The 18,073-nt window shown below is 43.6% G+C and overlaps 1 protein-coding gene across 3 annotated transcripts in view; it reads right to left on the bottom strand.

Moving 5' to 3' along the window:
- Positions 1 to 18,073, bottom strand: part of PTPN14 (protein tyrosine phosphatase non-receptor type 14) — a 174,063-nt gene that overhangs the window by 40,349 nt on the left and 115,641 nt on the right. For 2 of the 3 annotated variants that reach the window (XM_046681477.1, XM_046681478.1), the window contains exons 4-8: positions 14,112 to 14,209; positions 11,524 to 11,591; positions 5,816 to 5,886; positions 4,796 to 4,883; positions 610 to 698 (exon numbers count right to left, since the gene is read on the bottom strand). In XM_046681477.1, coding sequence (XP_046537433.1) covers positions 610 to 698; positions 4,796 to 4,883; positions 5,816 to 5,886; positions 11,524 to 11,591; positions 14,112 to 14,209 — 414 coding nt within the window. Of the gene's footprint in view, positions 1 to 609; positions 699 to 4,795; positions 4,884 to 5,815; positions 5,887 to 6,214; positions 6,560 to 11,523; positions 11,592 to 14,111; positions 14,210 to 18,073 lie in introns of those variants that run through there. The other variant, XM_046681479.1, reaches the window with a different exon arrangement.

Here is an 18,073-nt window from a genome sequence, read left to right as displayed (position 1 = left end):
GACGCTCTGCTGCATCCCTACACTGGATCCATTCATGTGAAATGGAAAAGAGGGAAAAGCATAAAACAAGAAAAAGTACAAAAGTCCTTTAATTTATAACAAATGGATTGACTTTTCAAAACACATTTTCACAGATAATCCTCTTTTGTTAATATAAAAACTAGTTTGCACTCTTCTAGCACACGTGGGTAGGCAGAGGGTGCAGGACAATGGAAAGAAGCCAGTGTGGGTTTCCTGACTGGTCATGGATGATGCCAACAAAGGTAACCAGCAGGAGACTGACTGGAAAGCCTGTTTCCAGTCAGACTCCTGGAGTTCAGTTCCACTCTTCCGGCTCAGTGAGGTTCAGCAATGCCATCTCGGGGAGGCAGCTGGGAAGAAGGCTTTCCTCCAATCCCCACCCCCAAACAGGCCTCCAGGAAAAGTGAGGAGAATTTCTCCACAACCGCTTAAATCTCTGCAGAGGGCTCATCTCATCTGAGCTGAGAAAGCTCGACTCCGATGACAGTCTGGCTCTTAACTCCTCTGGATAACTTTCACATTCAGTGGGGTTTTCTAGAGTCCCTCAAGGGGAAAAAGGGAAAAGGAAAAAAAGACAAAGAAGACTACCTGTATATTACTGCTTGTCTTCCGATTCTGTTGCTCACGAAAATCCCCATGAAGAAAATGCCCAGGTGCACACTGTTTCCATGATTGTCCTGCATTAGATCAACAAAAGATTGTTGTGATGGAACAGATGACCAGCCGCAGGGCAGAATCAAGCATTTGCGCAGCAGCCTACCCAGGGGGACCGCATCCGCTTCTCACCCATAAGTGAAATGAATCACAGAGAGCATGAGGGCAGTAGAGCAAGCAGGTCCTGAAGGGACGTCCCCTACTGCACATCCTAGGGACTATGTCTACCTTTTTTTCTCAGTTTGTTGCAACACATTTCCTGTTTAAGAGAGAATTTTAGGATTTTCTCAGATTTGTTGGCAGTTAGTATTTTCTCTTTCGTGAACATCTAATAATATCTTTTTTTACCTTTGTTTCTCTTTTTTAAATCAAAATTATACATGCACATAATTGGATTACATATACACATTATATATATACAATTATATATGCACATAGTTTGAAGAACTGAGTATTTTCTAAAGCTTTTTTAAAATCTGGCCCCACCATTTCCTCTCCCTCAAGGCACCAACCTCCATCGCCAAAAGCTGTAGTATGACTGTTTGCATCCATTATCCTTGGCCTTTCAATTTAGAACCCCATGTTCCTCAGTTCTGGGATATTTTCTCGAATTACTACCTTCTGTTTTCTCTGTTAACTCTTTTGAGAACTCCCATTATTCAGACGCTGGACATCCTGGGCTAGCCTCTAATTTTATTTCATGCCTCCTACATTCCATTACTGGTTTTTGGTGAGATCTTCTTAATTTTAGTTCCTATCTATTAAGTTTTACATTTCTGCCTTCAAATTTGTTTTGTGTGTGTGAGGAAGATTTGCCCTGAGTTAACAGCCATTCCCAATCCTTCTCTCTCTTTTTTTTTTTTTGCTTGAGGAAGATTAGCCCTGAGCTAACATCCATGCCAATCTTCCTCCACTTTGTATGTGGGATGCCTCCACAGCATGGCTGATGAGTGGAGTAGGTCCTCACCCAGGATCTGAGCCTGCAAACCCAGGCTGCCAAAGCAGAGCACACAGAACTTTAACCACTTGGCCACAGGGCCAGCCCCTCTGCTTTCATATTTTTAATTTCCGAAAGTTAACTTTTATTTTCTGAATGTTCCTTTTAAGAAGTACTCTATTCCTTCAAGGAGGTAATATATATATATACCTGAGCCTCAAAGGATGGTATTTTGGGCAGGTGGTCCATCACCCTGCCGAGTTTCCATGTCTTCCAGGCTGTTTCGTTCTCATTGCACTGGCCTCTGTCACAACCATTAGGGTACTGTGTAGGGTGCTGCTGGGCTGTCTATTCACGTAACAGAGTGGGATGCTAAACACTGGTTGGGAGCTTTCTGGGCACAGGAGGGGCATGTGGACTGCAGACTTCACTATCAGGCAATCTGCTGGGCCCTATGTTGGGGAAATTCAGATGTCTTATCTTCAGTCTGGTCTCTTGGTCTAGTCAGGGCCTTCCAATGTCCTCCCTGGGAGAGCATAACCTGGCTGCCAGTGTTCTTGAGAGTGGAGTGGGAACAAGGTTCAAGATCCAGGGAGTAAACTGTCACTCAGCCCCCTGCTTTCACCGGGGGGGATGTCCTCTCTGTGGAGTGAGAAGAGGGCCACGTACAACTAGGCATAAGATTGAAAAGAAGGACCTCTACCTCCCTCAGAATATTCAATTCCCCTTAGGGACCAGCCTGGTGGCACATCAGCTAAGTTTGCACATTCTGCTTCAGCAGCCCAGGGTTCGCCAGTTTGGATGCCAGGTGAGAACCTACACACCGCTTGTCAAGCCATGCTGTGGTAGGCATCCCACATATAAAGTAGAGGAAGATGGGTACAGATGTTAGCTCAGGGCCAGTCTTCCTCAGCAAAAAAGAGGAGGATTGGCAGCAGATGCTAGCTCAGGGCTAATCTTCCTCAAAAAAAAAAAAAAACACAAAGATGACAGTGTTCCTTCTCAGTGACCTCTTTTCAACCCACCTACCTCAGCTGACATTAGAAGAGAAGTCTTCTAACAGGGTAAGGCTAAGACAACTGCTGGTGGCAAAAGCAGAAAGCGTTAGGAGAGAAAGAATTGGGAAGAAGGCAAAAAAAAAAAAAAGCTTTGGTAATTACGAGAAGGTAAAAGACAAATTATACTACAGAAAAATATATGTAGAAAAGAAGATAAGAGAAATGGAGAGGGGAAGATAAAGGAAAATTCTGCAGTAAGACTTCCCTGAGCAATGCGCCAGTAGATAGGTACAGAAGTCTGGTGGGGATGGGGACATGGGAAGAGCAGTTCACCAGGACAGGGCAATGGAAAAAACACCGGACGGATGCCTGCTGCACTGCATTGGTCAAAAGTTAAGAGCTCCAAGGATGGAGGCTCCAGATTCTGTTTGACCCATTCCAGAAGCACCCTCCCCGTGTCCATGTGCTCGGACAACACAAGAGTGACTGAGGCAGGGCCACACGTGTGTTTGTGGAGAAGGAGGGGCAGACCTGTCAGGAAATGGACCAGGACTCCTCCAGCCTTCAACAGTTTTGAGGAACCACTCATGGACAAGCCCCCGTTAAACGGAAATTTTCTTCCCCAGGACACATCTGTAACACGCTTTTTTACTTTATTTGGTCAACAAGGATCAGTCCTCACCAAAAGGGCTCCAATGCCATTTGCAGCCTGCCCTTGCACACTTCCCTGTCTGCATTTTCACTTATCTCAGAGCAGACAACATCACTGCCCCCACTGGTACTGCAGCCCCACCCATCATCCTTGGGTCACCAGGAGTCATGTCACCTTAGTCATGAACAAATATGTGGGGAAAAATAAAAAAGAAGAAGCCTGGCTACGTTACTGAGCAGTGAGTCAGCGGTGCCTGCCTGCCCACTCAAGGTACAGTACCCTCCTTGTACTTTTCCCACTAAAGAACATACTAGAAAGTGCATCAGAACCAAGCACAGTGGATTTCAACAATATCTCACTTGCCCCTATTTCCCACAGTTCAGAATCACTAAAAACAACCCAAGCAAAGGCCCACGATCGCAAAACCCCAACTTCCAGGGACTGAGAAGTCAGTTTTCCAGAAGTGGAGAAAAGTTTACTCTGATTTTTCAATGACCCTAAAATATCATGACTATATATGGGCTGCTGCAATGTAAGTGGGATGCAGATGGCTTCATAAGGCATTATTGCAAGGAAAATGGCTTACAACCCTACGAAGGGCAGCCACTAGAGAAGCAAAAGAAAATTAAACAAATCTAAAAAAAGAGCCATTTAGCCCTTTTCGCAAGCTGCGGCCACCCTGCTCGATTCTACTTGATGCACATGGGCAGTTCTCATTAAGGCAAATTGCAAACGCGCAACAGAGGGGGAACAGAACACTTATAAAACAGCCAGTGGAGCCAGTTTGGAGTGAAATGTTTGTGCTGAAATGGCAGGCGTCTCCCAAATTGCAGAAATGTGCCAGTTGCTTTTAGGTTTCTGATAAAACTCCGTCTTTTGTGAAGCTGGTCAGCAGAGAGAGGAAAATGAGTTTGGAATATGGGCTGAGCTCTATAAATGACCATGTACCATGACCCCTCCCCCCAACCACACCCACTTCAGGAGGTGGATTTGTTGCAAAGGACGTGATGTGCTGTAATGGTTTCCTAGGCATAGTTTCCAGAAAACACCAAAGGGGATGGAAACCCACAATGCAGACGCTATAGAGGTGCAGAAATAAAGTATGATTGCATACAGGAAATGTTTCATTCCACCTCACAATTATCCCTGTATCAGCTCAAAGAAGGAAAGAGAGAATAAGCCTGCGGAAGAAAATTACTGGGTAGGGTCTTTATTAAGGCACACATGACATTAGCTACTTGTCCCCTTGTGAGACTGGACGTGTGCCTTGATACCTTCACAGCGCCAGATGGGCTGGGGTCTGGTGCTCACTCAGACGGTTGTCTTCCAAATGAGATATTCTACTCAAGACCACAGAAAACTTCAAAATTTCTTAGTTAAGAAAAAGCGTTTGCTTTACCTCAAGTAAACTGGACTTGCCAACTATGCTACGGAGAAGAAGAAAGGCATGCCGTTCTGGCCCACTGCCATCAACACTGGTTTTCCAAATGCCTGCACCATTCTGAGAAGCAAGGACGGGCCAGGGTATGTTACCTTTACAGGAAATATTTCCTGTCCAAATCCGTCCAAACGTTCCACTTCGTTGATGTACATAAGCTCAGCTTCGGCGGGCAGGATTCCACTAAGACCAAAAGAGCAGTGAAGGAAGAAATGATTAAGGGCAATAAAGTCAGTGGAAGCTCCTATCCTCGTGGTGGCAAATTCCAGAGCTGTGGTTTAGCTCTCGTTTCTGGGAAGAGCAATCATCACCCGACTGCGAGGGCATCCTGCATTACTAAGGAATTCATTAACATATTCCCCAGTAGGCTTTTACTTAACAGGGAATAATGAGAGGAAGGTAAAGGATTTAATTAAGAGCCACAGCCCTATAAACACTAAATAATTATTCCAGACATCCCTGTGAATAATGTTGCCTGCTTTAAAAAAAGAAAAAACAGAAAAGAAAAGAAAAATGAAAGAAAGAGAAAGTTGACGAGGATGCTATTTTGGGAGCGAAGTGGCCATGACGAGAGAGCCCAGGACCACTGCAGAGGCCCTCTGATGTTGGAAGGGAAGGGTGTTTGCTCTCCCTTGGTCCCAAAGAGCTCCAGGTGGCCCTGATACCAATCTCCCAGAGCTTAAGTTAAAATCTCCCTCCTTTTCTCTCTTGATCCTGACCTTCCCCCCAAAAGCTGCTCTGGAGGTCTTCATTCCTAGCACAAGCAGTCCCTGGCTTCCTAGATCCAGCCACCCATTTTTAGGAAGGTCACAGAGAGGAATTCTCCTGGCCAACAACTCCACATCTGTGTGGGCCTGTTGGTGCTAAAGAAGAAAAGGAAGCAAAGAAAGGGAGAGAGAAAGAAAAAAGAGAGAGTGAGAGAGAAGAAAGGGAAGGGAGGGCAAGCAGCACAATTCCCAAATCTACACACACCTCCCAGAACAGAGCTGAATCACAGCCTGGAGGAAAACAGAGCTGTGTTGACTCAAGCCAGGGGCGGGTAGCAGGGAGCCGAATGCCTCCTGCCTGCTGTGGACAGGACAGCAGCGACGTGCTGGGCCCTCTGCCTGCCTTACCTGTGGGCTTTGTGTTCCTGGGCAACCTTCTGTGTCAGCTCCTCCAAGACAGCCTCCTCCAGGGCCAAATCCTATCCGAAGAGAAGGCAGTTAAAGGCATTCACTAGTTTGCTTGCAAACCTTAAAAGCTCTCTTCTGCAGAAAACATTCCTAACTAGCCTTGCTTCCTCAATCTCCCCTTTATTCCTTCGAACAAAATATTGCAATTTTTAGGACTGAGGGTTCATTTTTACTTTCATAACATGGCTCTCTACTGTAACTTAGGCTATTTCAAGGCATATTTTGGGTTGCCACCTAAATTCTGTAGGGCCCGGGCATAGCTCTTTTTCATTTATCTTTTCCTGTATCTGCCTGGCTCTCAGACTTACTTGTATTAAAAAATGCTTTGTAAGTACTTACATGTTTTTAGCAAGCAGGGTACAGGCAAATGAGTTTCTAGGCCATCAGTCCTTCAAAAGCTGAGCCTAGGAAGAGACTGTGCCTGGCTTTTTTGTCCACCCTCATGACACCAGCAAACTAATTCAGAGCCACTTGAAGGCAGTGCAGGCTCATTCGGATGTCACTTGACAGAGTGTAAAGCAGAAGAGGCCAGGACGGCTAAAACCTCAGGAGAGCTCTATAAGATAACAGCTGTCTCGATCAACTGCATCCCAGGCCCCCGGGACCACTGGTGTGCCAGCTCCCATGGGATTAGAGCCAATGGCAGACATCTCTTCCCAACTCCTCTTCAATGACAGTAGAAGTATTTACAGGGCTTGTTAAACATTTACCAGCAAAGCACCGTCTGGGGTGGAGAGATGGAGTCTGGAGGAAGAAATCTAAGACAGGAAGACCAGAGCAATCAGTTCCTGAGACACTGACAGATGTGGTGATGCTAGAGCCGGCTGCATCCCTTGTGTTGGCCTGGGGAGGCTCAAGCCATGGGGCCAGCTGCCTCCAACCTTCCCAGGGAGCAGCTTCCACAATCCAGGGCTAGCAAGCACAGAGGCGAAGAGAGGCGTGCACCACTTTCCTCTGAGCTCCAGAGCGGGTATCAGAAGGGGCTCTGAGCTGTGCATCCTGGTAAGGCCCGCTCAGGCTTACCACAGACATCGAAAGTAGGGGGACAGGGCTAATGTTTTGGCAGAAAACATCAAAAATGCCTCAGTCTCTTAATTCTAGAATACCATTTGTACAAAGATTACCTCCGATTTAGCAACTTTTCACGGATGAAACACTACCTCCAAAAAGGTACACCTCAAATCTGCACGAAACATCCCCTCTCAAATCCTGAAAATGTGAAAAATTAGTAATTTTTGAGGCTGGAAAATGAGAGTGTAACTATATAGTGGAAATTCTCTAGCTCTGCAGATGGTCGTGAGAAACCTGAGAGAAGATGGAGAGAATTTCCGGCAGCTTTTATTTTTCATGTGTTAATTGATTGATTTGCTGTTTCCTGTTCAGCCATCCACTGAAATGACTCAAGTCTGTGATAGGAAAGAAGCTTGACATTTTCAAATTTACACTGTGGAATAACAAAGATACCACATGGCTTAGAAATTTAGCTGTGTGTGTGCATCTAGGTATTGAGTAGTCATAATAACCCGATACTAATTTTGAAAAGCTAATGAAAGGCATGTGGCAATGAATAAAATGAAGAAAGATAAGTGAAGATCAAAAAGTGCTTCATTAAACCTCTGCTTCTTACTTTCAAAGAGGAAAAAGCCCCAAGGTACCCCTCTGCTATTGTACTCAACTCAACCGCCTCCATCTGCGTCCGGGGCCTCCCTGAGGTATGTGCCCCTGCCACAGAGACGTGCGAGAGTGGCCCCACACGAATGAAAAATGGCAGCGTGCGTGCCTGTACACAGCTGCACACCTGTGGAGCGTCTGTGTACTTAACTTTGTTCTTTTCTCTGCTGCAGAAATGCCATTTGACAAATTCGGTTACTTTATAAGATCAAACACAGCCATTCATTCCATCTTCCCTCCCCCACCAAAGGAATGCATTCTTCTCTTTGAAAGCTCTAGTGGAACCAAGCAGAAAGTTTACAACCTTCCATGGCTCCCTACTGCCTACTCAATTAGGTCAGCACCTGGGCCTGGCACTCAGACCATTCTTCAATGTGACCCAGCCTTCCCCTCCAGACCTCGTCTCCCAAGGGCTCAAGGCTTCAGGTAAACTTTCTCCTCCCAACACAGACTGCTTTCACATCTCACTCACGCTCATGCGTGACCCCTCCTGGAAGAACCATCCAGGCCCATCACATCGTGTGAAATGTCACCCCATCCTTCAGGTCCCGTCTCAGCTACCATTCCCTCGACAGGGCTTCCATCTTCCCCTGGATGGATGTAAGCCTTGCCTCCCCTGCGCCTGCCCCTTCCGCTCTGTGTGTGCCTCTCTTACCGCCCTTACCATAGTCTGCCGACTGTGTTTCTTACCTACTTATTTGCATACTCATGCTTTATCCTTGTCTCCCTCCCTCTACGAGATGACAGGCACCTAAAGTCAGCAGTTCTTCTCCATACCACTTCCAGGGCTATCAGAGGGCTTTTATAAATGCCAGCTTCTAAGCTCTCCACATCCAAGTTAGTGATCAATAAATGTTTGCTGAACTGAACTCAATGTGTAATGCGAAAGTTTCATATTGTCAAACAAGAGTGTTCAATTACGCAAAACTGGTTAATGACTGTACCCTCTGCTTGTCCTCTGTCTGCTTACATTTCAAAATGCATATAGTATTGTTACCTGGAAAGCACACTCTTTAGCATCCTTGAGCTTGCACCAAGGGGCAGAATAATAATGTGGATAATAATAGTATGACGATGACAACAACTAAATAAACACTTCCTGAGAAATTTACCATGCCACAAGTGAAGTACTTCACATGCATTCTCTCCTTTCATCCTCACAATCGGACTAGGCTTGTTAGCCTCATTTTCAGATAAGAAAACGGAGGCTTCAGTTAAATAACTTGCCCAAGGTCGTACAGGCAAGTAAGTGGCACAGCCAGGATGTGGGCACAGAACAGCCTGACTCCCTTACCCTAAACCTCCTGACCGCGGGGCCACAGTGCATCCAGGATAACACAGGGACGGGGGGAGCGGATAAAAATTCACGACTGATGGCAGAAGACCAGGGATATTCACGATTCAGATATGCACACTCACATCAGCTTCTGCCATGTCATCTTCAGTGCCATCCAATAGGACTTTCTGTGATGATGGAAATGTTCTGTATCCAAGCTTTCCAGTACAGCAGCCACTAGCCACATGTGGCTTCTGAGAGTTTTTTAAATGCAGCTAATGCAACTGAGGAACTGAATTTTCAATTTTACTGAACTTTTATTAATTGAAATTTGAATGGAAACAGCCACCTGTCACTAGGAGCTACTATCCTGAAGAGGGAAGTTTTAGATCCAAGAATAATCAATATTTGTCGTCCATGATGTGACGTCACAAGGTCTATGCTATTTAAATACCTGATTTGCTCAGAGCCCAGTGGAGACAGAGGCCTATTCTGAAAAACGTCTGATACACAAAATAACTCTTTTACTGCTTTTTAGAACTTTAACCTGTCAAAGCATTTTCCCATCTCCAGACTCATAAATAGCATGCTGGTGACTGCCCATGAAAATTCTAAATAGCACCCAAGCCTGGTCTCTGCCTAAAGGTTATGTGATGAAGACCTTTAATGAGAGAAAGGTGAAAAAGATTGTGGAAAATTATCAACCCAACTCATCGTCTCCATTTGACACAAAAATGCACACTCTCTAAAATTCGAAGGTAGGGGCTGTCCTTTCCCCTAACCAAGGCCACCGGAAAACCTCCTGACTTTTGAAGCCAGCTGCTGAGATGCTCATTCAAGCATGTTGACACTAAGTCATATGAAGAACTTCTCCAATAATTAACATGCTAATCTCTTTGAACAGAGGTTGATTTAATGGTTAGAATTAATAAGGCATAAAAAACAACAGGCCCAGTAGATAATGCTGTTTTCTTGAAGGGAAGAAGAATAAGGATAGAGTTATTCAAGAAAAGTTAAAGAAGTGGCAGTATTTTCCTAAGCTATGAGTATATAGTAAGCTTTGGACCAATTTAAATGCATATCATGCACTGATATGGGTAATCCCTGGGGAATTTTCGTTTATTTGTCCATATCCATTGATATGGATAATAATGCAGCTTTACTCATCCTTGTCTCTTAAAACTTAAAACCTTTGTCACGAGACACTCTATTCTCTCCCATATGCCACAGCCGATTAGATGCCAAGTTCTACCCATTTCACTTGAAAAGTATCTCCTGCTTTGCTTTCTTGTTTTTCTTTGCTGCCAACACCTAATTCACACCTCTTTCCAAGAACACCACAACAAATTGTCATCTGACCTCCTCCCACAAATGGTCTCATTGCTCTAATCCAGCGGTTCTCAAAGCACGGGGTCTGCAAACCCCTGGATGTAGCCCATGCGTTCCTACTCCTCAGGAGTCTCAGTCTCATCTCCCACTACTCCCCTCCAGCACCAGTGAGCACCAGTCAACACTGACCAGCTGACTCGTATCCCATCACCCACGCCACCCTGCCTCTGCTCCTTCTCTCTCTGTTTCCATCATTCCTTGCTCCCTACCTCTCTGTCTGCTGCAATGCTGCCCATCCTTTAAGATGCAGCTCACACACCCTCTTAGTCTTTAAACCTTCCCCAACTCCCCAAGCACAGGTCACCTCTCCCCACATAAAATCCAGCCCGTCCTTTATTGCACTTGGTTTTGCATTCTGATTTTTGCAAACTTCATATCTACTCAACCACTCTGTTGTCTGCCTGGGAACAAGCACACCATTTCTTATATGACTTCATCCCCTGGGGGTTAGTTACCCAGGTCAGGGCTTTGGGCAAAACAGTTGATCAAAAAAATAGGTGGTGAAGAATCACGATTTCTAAAATCAGAGCCAGAATGTTGGAGCTCTTCCCTAAAATGGCTTTTCAAAGGTTTTAATCTGTCCTCATTAAACCTCTCCTCATTTACTCCAAAGCTACCAAAAAACAAATAAACGAAAATTCCCCAGGGATTAAAACCTAGCTTCATCCCTAATTTAACCCAGGAATGGACATTTTACTCCTTTGACAAACTTTTATGAACACAGACTATGTGTCAGACAACAGTGAACAGACAGAGAGGGTCCCTGTTTAGGGACACAGAGCTGACATTCTGGCTGACAATAAATAAATGAAAAAAATAAATAAATAAAATGAATAACTTTAGGTACTGAAAGAACTCTGAAGTGCACACATCAAAGGTGACTCAGCAGGAAGTGTTTGACGGTTGGAGTGTATCGTATAGATGGTCAAGGAAACGGAAGCCCTCTCTTAGGGGGCAATATTTGAGTCAAGACCTGAATGACGCGTCCTAGGAAGATCTGGGGCAGCGCAATCCAGGCAGAGGAAGCACAAGTACAAAGGCTGTGGGATGGGAACAAGCTCTGGGGGCTCACAAAGGAAGAGAGCCCCAGTCAAGGCACTGGGGGTGGGGGTGGGGGACAGGAAGCGTCTCGAGGTGGGAGGGGGCATCTCTCCATCTTAGCGTTTTATAGCACTCGTCTCCACTTTATAAAGGAGCGGACTTTCCTCCCCAGGGAAAAGATGTCTGTAAATCCTCCGAGATTTTTCAAAGGAAAGAATTAAACATCCAAAGAAGGGAGAAAATTAATTAAGAAAAAGGAAATTACACTTACCATAGGAAATAGGACATATTCTCTGAGGAAATCTTGAGAATCAAACTGATTATAGTCTCCAAAATCAGCTGAGAAGAAAAGAAGGGGGAGAGGTGTTTATTACATGAAATTAAAGATGGAATAAGATAGGGTACACTTACCACCACATTTGTTCTTCCCACTTCATCCTATTTCTGCATTATTATGAAATACAAACTGTGCCAAGACGTGTTTGATATTGTTACCACTTTTACTTAGCAATACTGTAAATATCAGCATGTGAGCACTGCTGCAGTTTTCTAGAAAGAAGGGGGAAATTGGAAAGTGATTCCTTAAAGGCTATTTAAATTTTTAAAACAAACCTGTATTTGTCTGTTTGTTAAATATGCATCAATACGTATCTTAGGAATATCTGCCAAGGGGACTTTTTAACTCAAGGTTAATTTAGAGAACTAAACAGCCAAACCCATCTGCATCTTTTCATATATCTGCAGCTGGAAATTCCCTCTGTCAATCACCCTTGGCAAGCAACCCTGCAAATCTTTCCACCTCCTAAACAACTGCACACGGAGCAAGATGCCAGAAATTCTGTTTTGTCCTGTTTCCATCTCACAATGGTATGTCTGAGCACATGCAAAAATGAATACAGTGAGTCTATATCACAAATGTCTTGCTCCTAATAATCCTATTCATTCTTTAAAAAGAAAAAAACAGAGGACGGCCCAGTGGCTTAGTGATAAAGTTCATGTGCTCTGCTTCGGTGGGCCAGGGTTCATGGGTTTGGATCCCGGGTGTGGACCCACACACCACTCATCAAGTCATGCTGTGGTCGCGTCCCACGTGCAAAGTGGAGAAAGACTAGTACAGATGTTAGCTCAGGGCCAATCTTCCTTAAAAAAAAAAAAGAAAAAGCCAGCATGAAATTTTAATTTCATGTACAAGATTTAGCATCATGTAGACATGGATTCAGGTAACTTTAAGGAAACAAGAGGTACAGAATGTAAAGATCCACACAGTAAGGCCAGTGTAAAGACATGGCTGAGAAGGCAAAGACCCACCTACAAACTCAGCACATACTTCATTATCAATTAGGGGAGGTATTCAGGAAGAGCAAAGATCGTGCACTCTGCCTATTTTCAAGTTACGTCATCAGTTATCATATTTCATCACACCCTATATCTCCTTTGATGTATCTTTCTAACTGCCCAACAACGGTTCCCAAGGAAAATTATTTTACAAAGCTTGTAACTGGAGGAGGTTTCAGCAGACTGAACAGCTGGCTTCAAGGACCCAGTGGAAAGGGAATTCAGAGTTCATTTCACCAACTTCACTCAGCCTGAAAGCTATCACTAGTGTCCTCTGATATATCCAGGACGCTTGGAACAAGCCTAACGATTGAAGAGTGAGAGGAAAAAGAGAGAAAATAAAGCGAATGGGGAAAAAAAGCTTTTTCAAAGGAGAAAGACTCAATTTGAAGATGGGGGACGTAACGGATCTTTCCTTTCTCCTCCCTCTTGAGAGTGTCTCCCCCCTGATTTCAATGATTTTTCTGTTATAACCACCGACTGTTCCGTTATAACTGGGCATAGTTTCTTCCCTTTCAGTCTTTAACTGGACAGACGGGATACAAAATATTTTGTGTACTCTCACCCACGGGGTAACAGCAGAAGCTAACTACGTAGGAATCATACGTCCAACAAAAATTGCTAAACTGCTAACACCCCGGAATGAAGGAGGCCATGCAAAGGCTGCCTCTTTAGACGTTTTGGAACCCAGAAGATTCGACTTCAGTTCAGTCTGGGATGGGAAGTTCCGTTCACAGCTTCTAGAACAGCAGTCCACAGAGCAAGGACTCAACAGCTGGCTGGATTACATTCGAACATTAATTGATTTTAAAGAAAATAATGACTGAAAGGGAAACACGTTTCTCTTAAAAAATTACATTATCTCTTGTTTTCAATATGACTAAAGACAATTTAACCACCACTCAATAAAGAGTAATATATAAATATTTTTTTAAATTATGTAACATATTACATAAATATATGTAAAAAACATATATAACAATTTAGAAAAGATAAAAATAGCTGTCTGACAAATCTAAGTAGGACAGGTTAAAAGAAGAATTCGCTCCAATACATGTTTGTTGTTTCACATTACAACTGTACGTTTTAAATTTCTCTCTTTGTGTAAAAATAAATGATACTATAACGTTTAAAGCTATCACACCAGAAACTGATGTGAAAGTCACACAGTCATTGCCTTGAGCCACAAAATATGACCACATTGGGCAGTGGAATAATTCTGAGAAAATGTTCCATAAACCCTGAAATGTAGCTTTAATTAAAGGCAGGATGAAAGCTGCTATTTCTTCAAATAAAACTGAAATTACACAAGCATGAGCAATTTTGCAAAGGACTTTGAGAAATCCACCATCCTCCCACCAAAAATCACTAACTCCACATTTTCAATGTAAGATATCTTGAAACGAAAAGCGGGCATGACTAAGGGATCATTTAAGTAAATCTAACTTTCCCCTCTGAGAGGCCAGCAACAGAGTAATCAAACAGGAAGTGGAATTTCACATGCTGGTCATCACTCTCTCTTACCTTGTACAGCTAAGCCGGCCAGCCGAATCACCTGTTCCAACGTACACCGCAACCGCCCTTCCAGCACATCTTTTTTGACTTGCAGGTAATACTGATATCTGTTCATGGGAATAGAGAAACAAATAACCTTAAAAACACATACTTGGAATGTATTCCCACGACACTGATGTCTCTAGATGTAAAACCCTGTGTACACAGCAGGATACACAGGTGATGTTGATAAAGGTCAGCTCTATAAAAGATGGAAAGTGACCTCTGCCTGTGTTTATCTTTGTTTGATGTGGCAGGTGGCACATCCCGTTCATTCTGAGTTTGAGCACGTTTTCATCAAATCATTTCATTGTGGGCCAGCAGGATGAATCACTGATAAGGACCAGTTCTTCATAACAGAGATCAAGAATGAAAATGCTCTTCCACACCTGGACACCCACAACAACACAGCTGCCAAAGCTACATTCGACAGTGTGCATTCCTGAAAAAATACTGGAAACACAGCATTTCTTAAACTCAGAAGTCTGGTAGGTTGGATGACAAAAGGGCCAAATAATCTGGAATTCTGCTAATGGATAGGATAAAGCTTTTCAGAGTGTGGCTCACCCTACGTGTCTGTGACTCATAAAAATCTAATCTAATGCAATCTCGAGCCTTCCAACCTGAAGTACGTTCTCAAACCAGCAAAGTGCAGACGGACGGAACGTGCCCATACACATCAAACCCCAGAGTAGACCACCATTCTCAGAAGCTCATTCACTGTACTGTTTCCTTGCCAATAAAACTGCACTCTTAGAATCACCTAAAAATTTAGAAATCTCCTCACACCAAACCTTTACTCCCCAGGACTCCACCTCTTTGACCACACTCTTAAAACACGGTCACCTCTACAACAGCCAGACCTTCGTAGCATTAATTCCTGGCCAACACTAACGACCTTTTTGCTCCTGGTAACCATAACTCTCTGCTTTTTCCAAACTTTGACATGTCAATCAAGGAAACTCAGGAGTGAGCCAAAGCCCACCTCCTTTGGAAACTGGCAATCAGCGTTCAGAGCTAACCATCGCTGGCTCCAGCTTGATATGACAGATATCATTGCACCGCGATCTAGCGCCTGTCTGAGGGGAGCATCCGGCTCTACACCCACTCCAGCACAGTCTCTACTTCTTCCATCCTCTTGGGTCTACCGGACAGGGGAAAGACAACCATTTTGTCTCTCAAGGGGAAAATCGACACTCAAATCAGAAGGACCAACACTTGGAGTTACTTAAAAATTCTTTTTAGTCAAAATTAATACATAATAGAAAAGCAACCCATTTTTCCTACTCCCATCCTATCTTTGACCTAAAATATTCATAGTCATTTTACAGGGTTCACTACTGAATCAATACTTTTACTGCCTGTCCATATCATTTGACTAAGTTAATTAATGTATATACAAGCGTCTTCGCTGATTTTCAGAGATAAGTCCCTGATACGTTAGAAAACCTTCGTGCCCAGTCACCACCACCCTGACACCAGTGGACACTGCTTCACCTAGTCATTGCGTCCCTAGCTGGTTAGAGGCATCATGGATTCTAAATCCCACCAAATAAGAACAGAGGTTATATATAAGAACTTGTGGTTAAAAGTCTTTTGCCGGTAACAAAGTAGCAGTTCTGCTGTTTCTGAATGTGCACAAACAATAAGGAAGAAATACTAGGTAGGATACTTTTAAAAACCCTGTGAAACTGAAGGCACTGTGGGCATGTGTGGGTGTGTGTGTGTGCGCGTGGGTGTGTTTGAGGGAGTTTTTGGCAGCAATACACGATGGATGGAAAAGGGGAAGTCATGACCTGCCTCTTCATTCTTCATAGGAGAGAGTCAGAGTAAACGAAAATATTTTGAAGCAATAATTGTCTAAAGAAACATCAAAAGAGTAAATCAAAATATCAAAGTCTAAAGAAATCTGAATTGCTACAGTTAAATATGCCATGGTATCTTCTGGCTTCCTTTTTCCCCCTGTTCACTAAAGTTAAGCCCCTGATCTTGGGTGCGTTTTCAAATGTTTCGCCCAAGTAAGTTAACATTACAGAAGGGTGGTCCCATGTACCCCCATCACCCAAGTCCCTGCTGTTTGTCTGATTGTCTCCATTCCAAGCGGAGAAAGAGAGCAAGTCTACATATGGTGGGTGTCAAGCTTCCATAGTTTCATTTTGCAAACCAAAAGCTTCAACAAAAATGCTTTACATTCACACCTTTGCTTCAAGGAGTGTGCACCCTGTCAATTATAGGCAAATCTCAAGGTTTTATAGACTTATTTAAGGAACAGATTTATGTCTAAAACCAGAATGTAACAATGCACACTTTTTGTTCATCTCCTGGGAGAAAGCTCAGTAAAACTTTAACTAGGAGAGAAAACATGTGCTTCAGAAGCTTTCTTCTCACACCATGTAGCACGTTTCCTGTCTGTGTTCTTCATCCTTCCTTCGAGGTGGCTGTTCCTCAGCCCTCTCTGCCATGCTCTTTCATTGTTCCCCAGCCTGTTTCTTGGTTTTCTTCCGGCACCTGTCTTGTGCTTCTGGGCCAGTTCTCAAGAAAACAGCAAAAGGTCCACCCATCTGTATGCGGGAAACTTCCCTTCAAGAGACCTCAGGAATTGCCTGCGAGCCTTTTATGGAAGATCTTTTAGTTTATCCCCAGCTGGTTCTTAGACAGGAGAACACCCTTCCGTGGAAAGCTATGCAAGCAAGTGGTCCTAGGTCAGCAAAAGATCTTTTAAGCGCCAAGCATTCATTGTGAAAGCGGATAGGTCTTTGAAGAGAAGCCACTTCGAATCTGAAGACCAGACTTTCAAAACTAGGGGAATAAGAAAACAGCGATGAGGAAAAGTGTTAACTTCATCCTCTTGCCAGAAAATCCCCCTGTGCCTTTCTTCAGAAAAGTTAAAGGATACCAAAAAACAAATAAACAAAACTACCAAAGAACTTAAAACAGAATCTCGGGATCGGGATAGAAAGGAATTTTAAAGTTTACTGAAGAAAGGTACAATGGGATTCTGAAAACAAACAAAAAAAAAACCAGAAGACACAATTTCAAGGTAGGAAAGGATGGTGAAGCTCACCTACTCCTCCTAATCAGACAATGTTTGAATCTCTTCCACATGACATTCACTCCTTCCCATCTCAAGTGGTTTCAACTTATTTTCTGCTCTACAAGCCCATGGATATTAATACGTACTCCCTAAGCACTTCCCCCACATATAAGTCGGCTGGATGCCAAGGGACACCCTAGAGAGGTCGGAGAAGGCCTTTGACTTACAGGCATGCTCATCATCTCTTGGACCACTGCTGTCATGTTTGTCTCTCTAGTGCACTATTACGGGTTCAATTTTTTAAGAACCAACAAGTGAAACATTTTAAAAGGTGTCATCCTGGCATTATCTGCCATAGCCAGAGTCTTCTTACGTCATGTTGGAGGTGAAAATGCTCAGTTGATATCTTTAGGAATAGACCACCAACTAATTAATCCACAGGATCCAGGAAAACACTAGTTCTAGCTTTCTTACTCTGCTGATCCCAACTTTCATCTACAACTATCACTTCTATAATGTACAAGCAAATTCCAGATCTATCCCATGCTAGGTGACCTTGAATCCCCAATCCACTAGGAAGCAACAGCAGGATTGTTCCTGGTCACTTAGGTTGGCTGTAGGTCTGTAATGGGATACAAAACCAAAGAGCTGAAGAATGCAGTGCTCTTTCCTGGAAGCCATCCAGACTATGAGAGACTCTGAGCAGCGTTAATGACATGGTGCTATCACCACACGAGACTGTGGATATTACCATACGAGACAGCAGAAACGAGGACAAAATTTGGACCACTTTGGAAATTGTTTGCTTGCTACATTTTTGCTCAAAAGGCACTTATATAAAATATAATAATTCTATCTTACACGAAACTAAATTAGAGAATATGAGCTGAAATTCTAT

This window comes from Equus quagga, chromosome 13, assembly GCF_021613505.1.
Source record: "Equus quagga isolate Etosha38 chromosome 13, UCLA_HA_Equagga_1.0, whole genome shotgun sequence".
NCBI classification, from domain to species: Eukaryota; Metazoa; Chordata; class Mammalia; order Perissodactyla; family Equidae; genus Equus; species Equus quagga.
The sequence above is the reverse complement of the archived record's forward strand: the minus strand, read 5'-3'. Positions and strand labels throughout refer to the sequence as shown.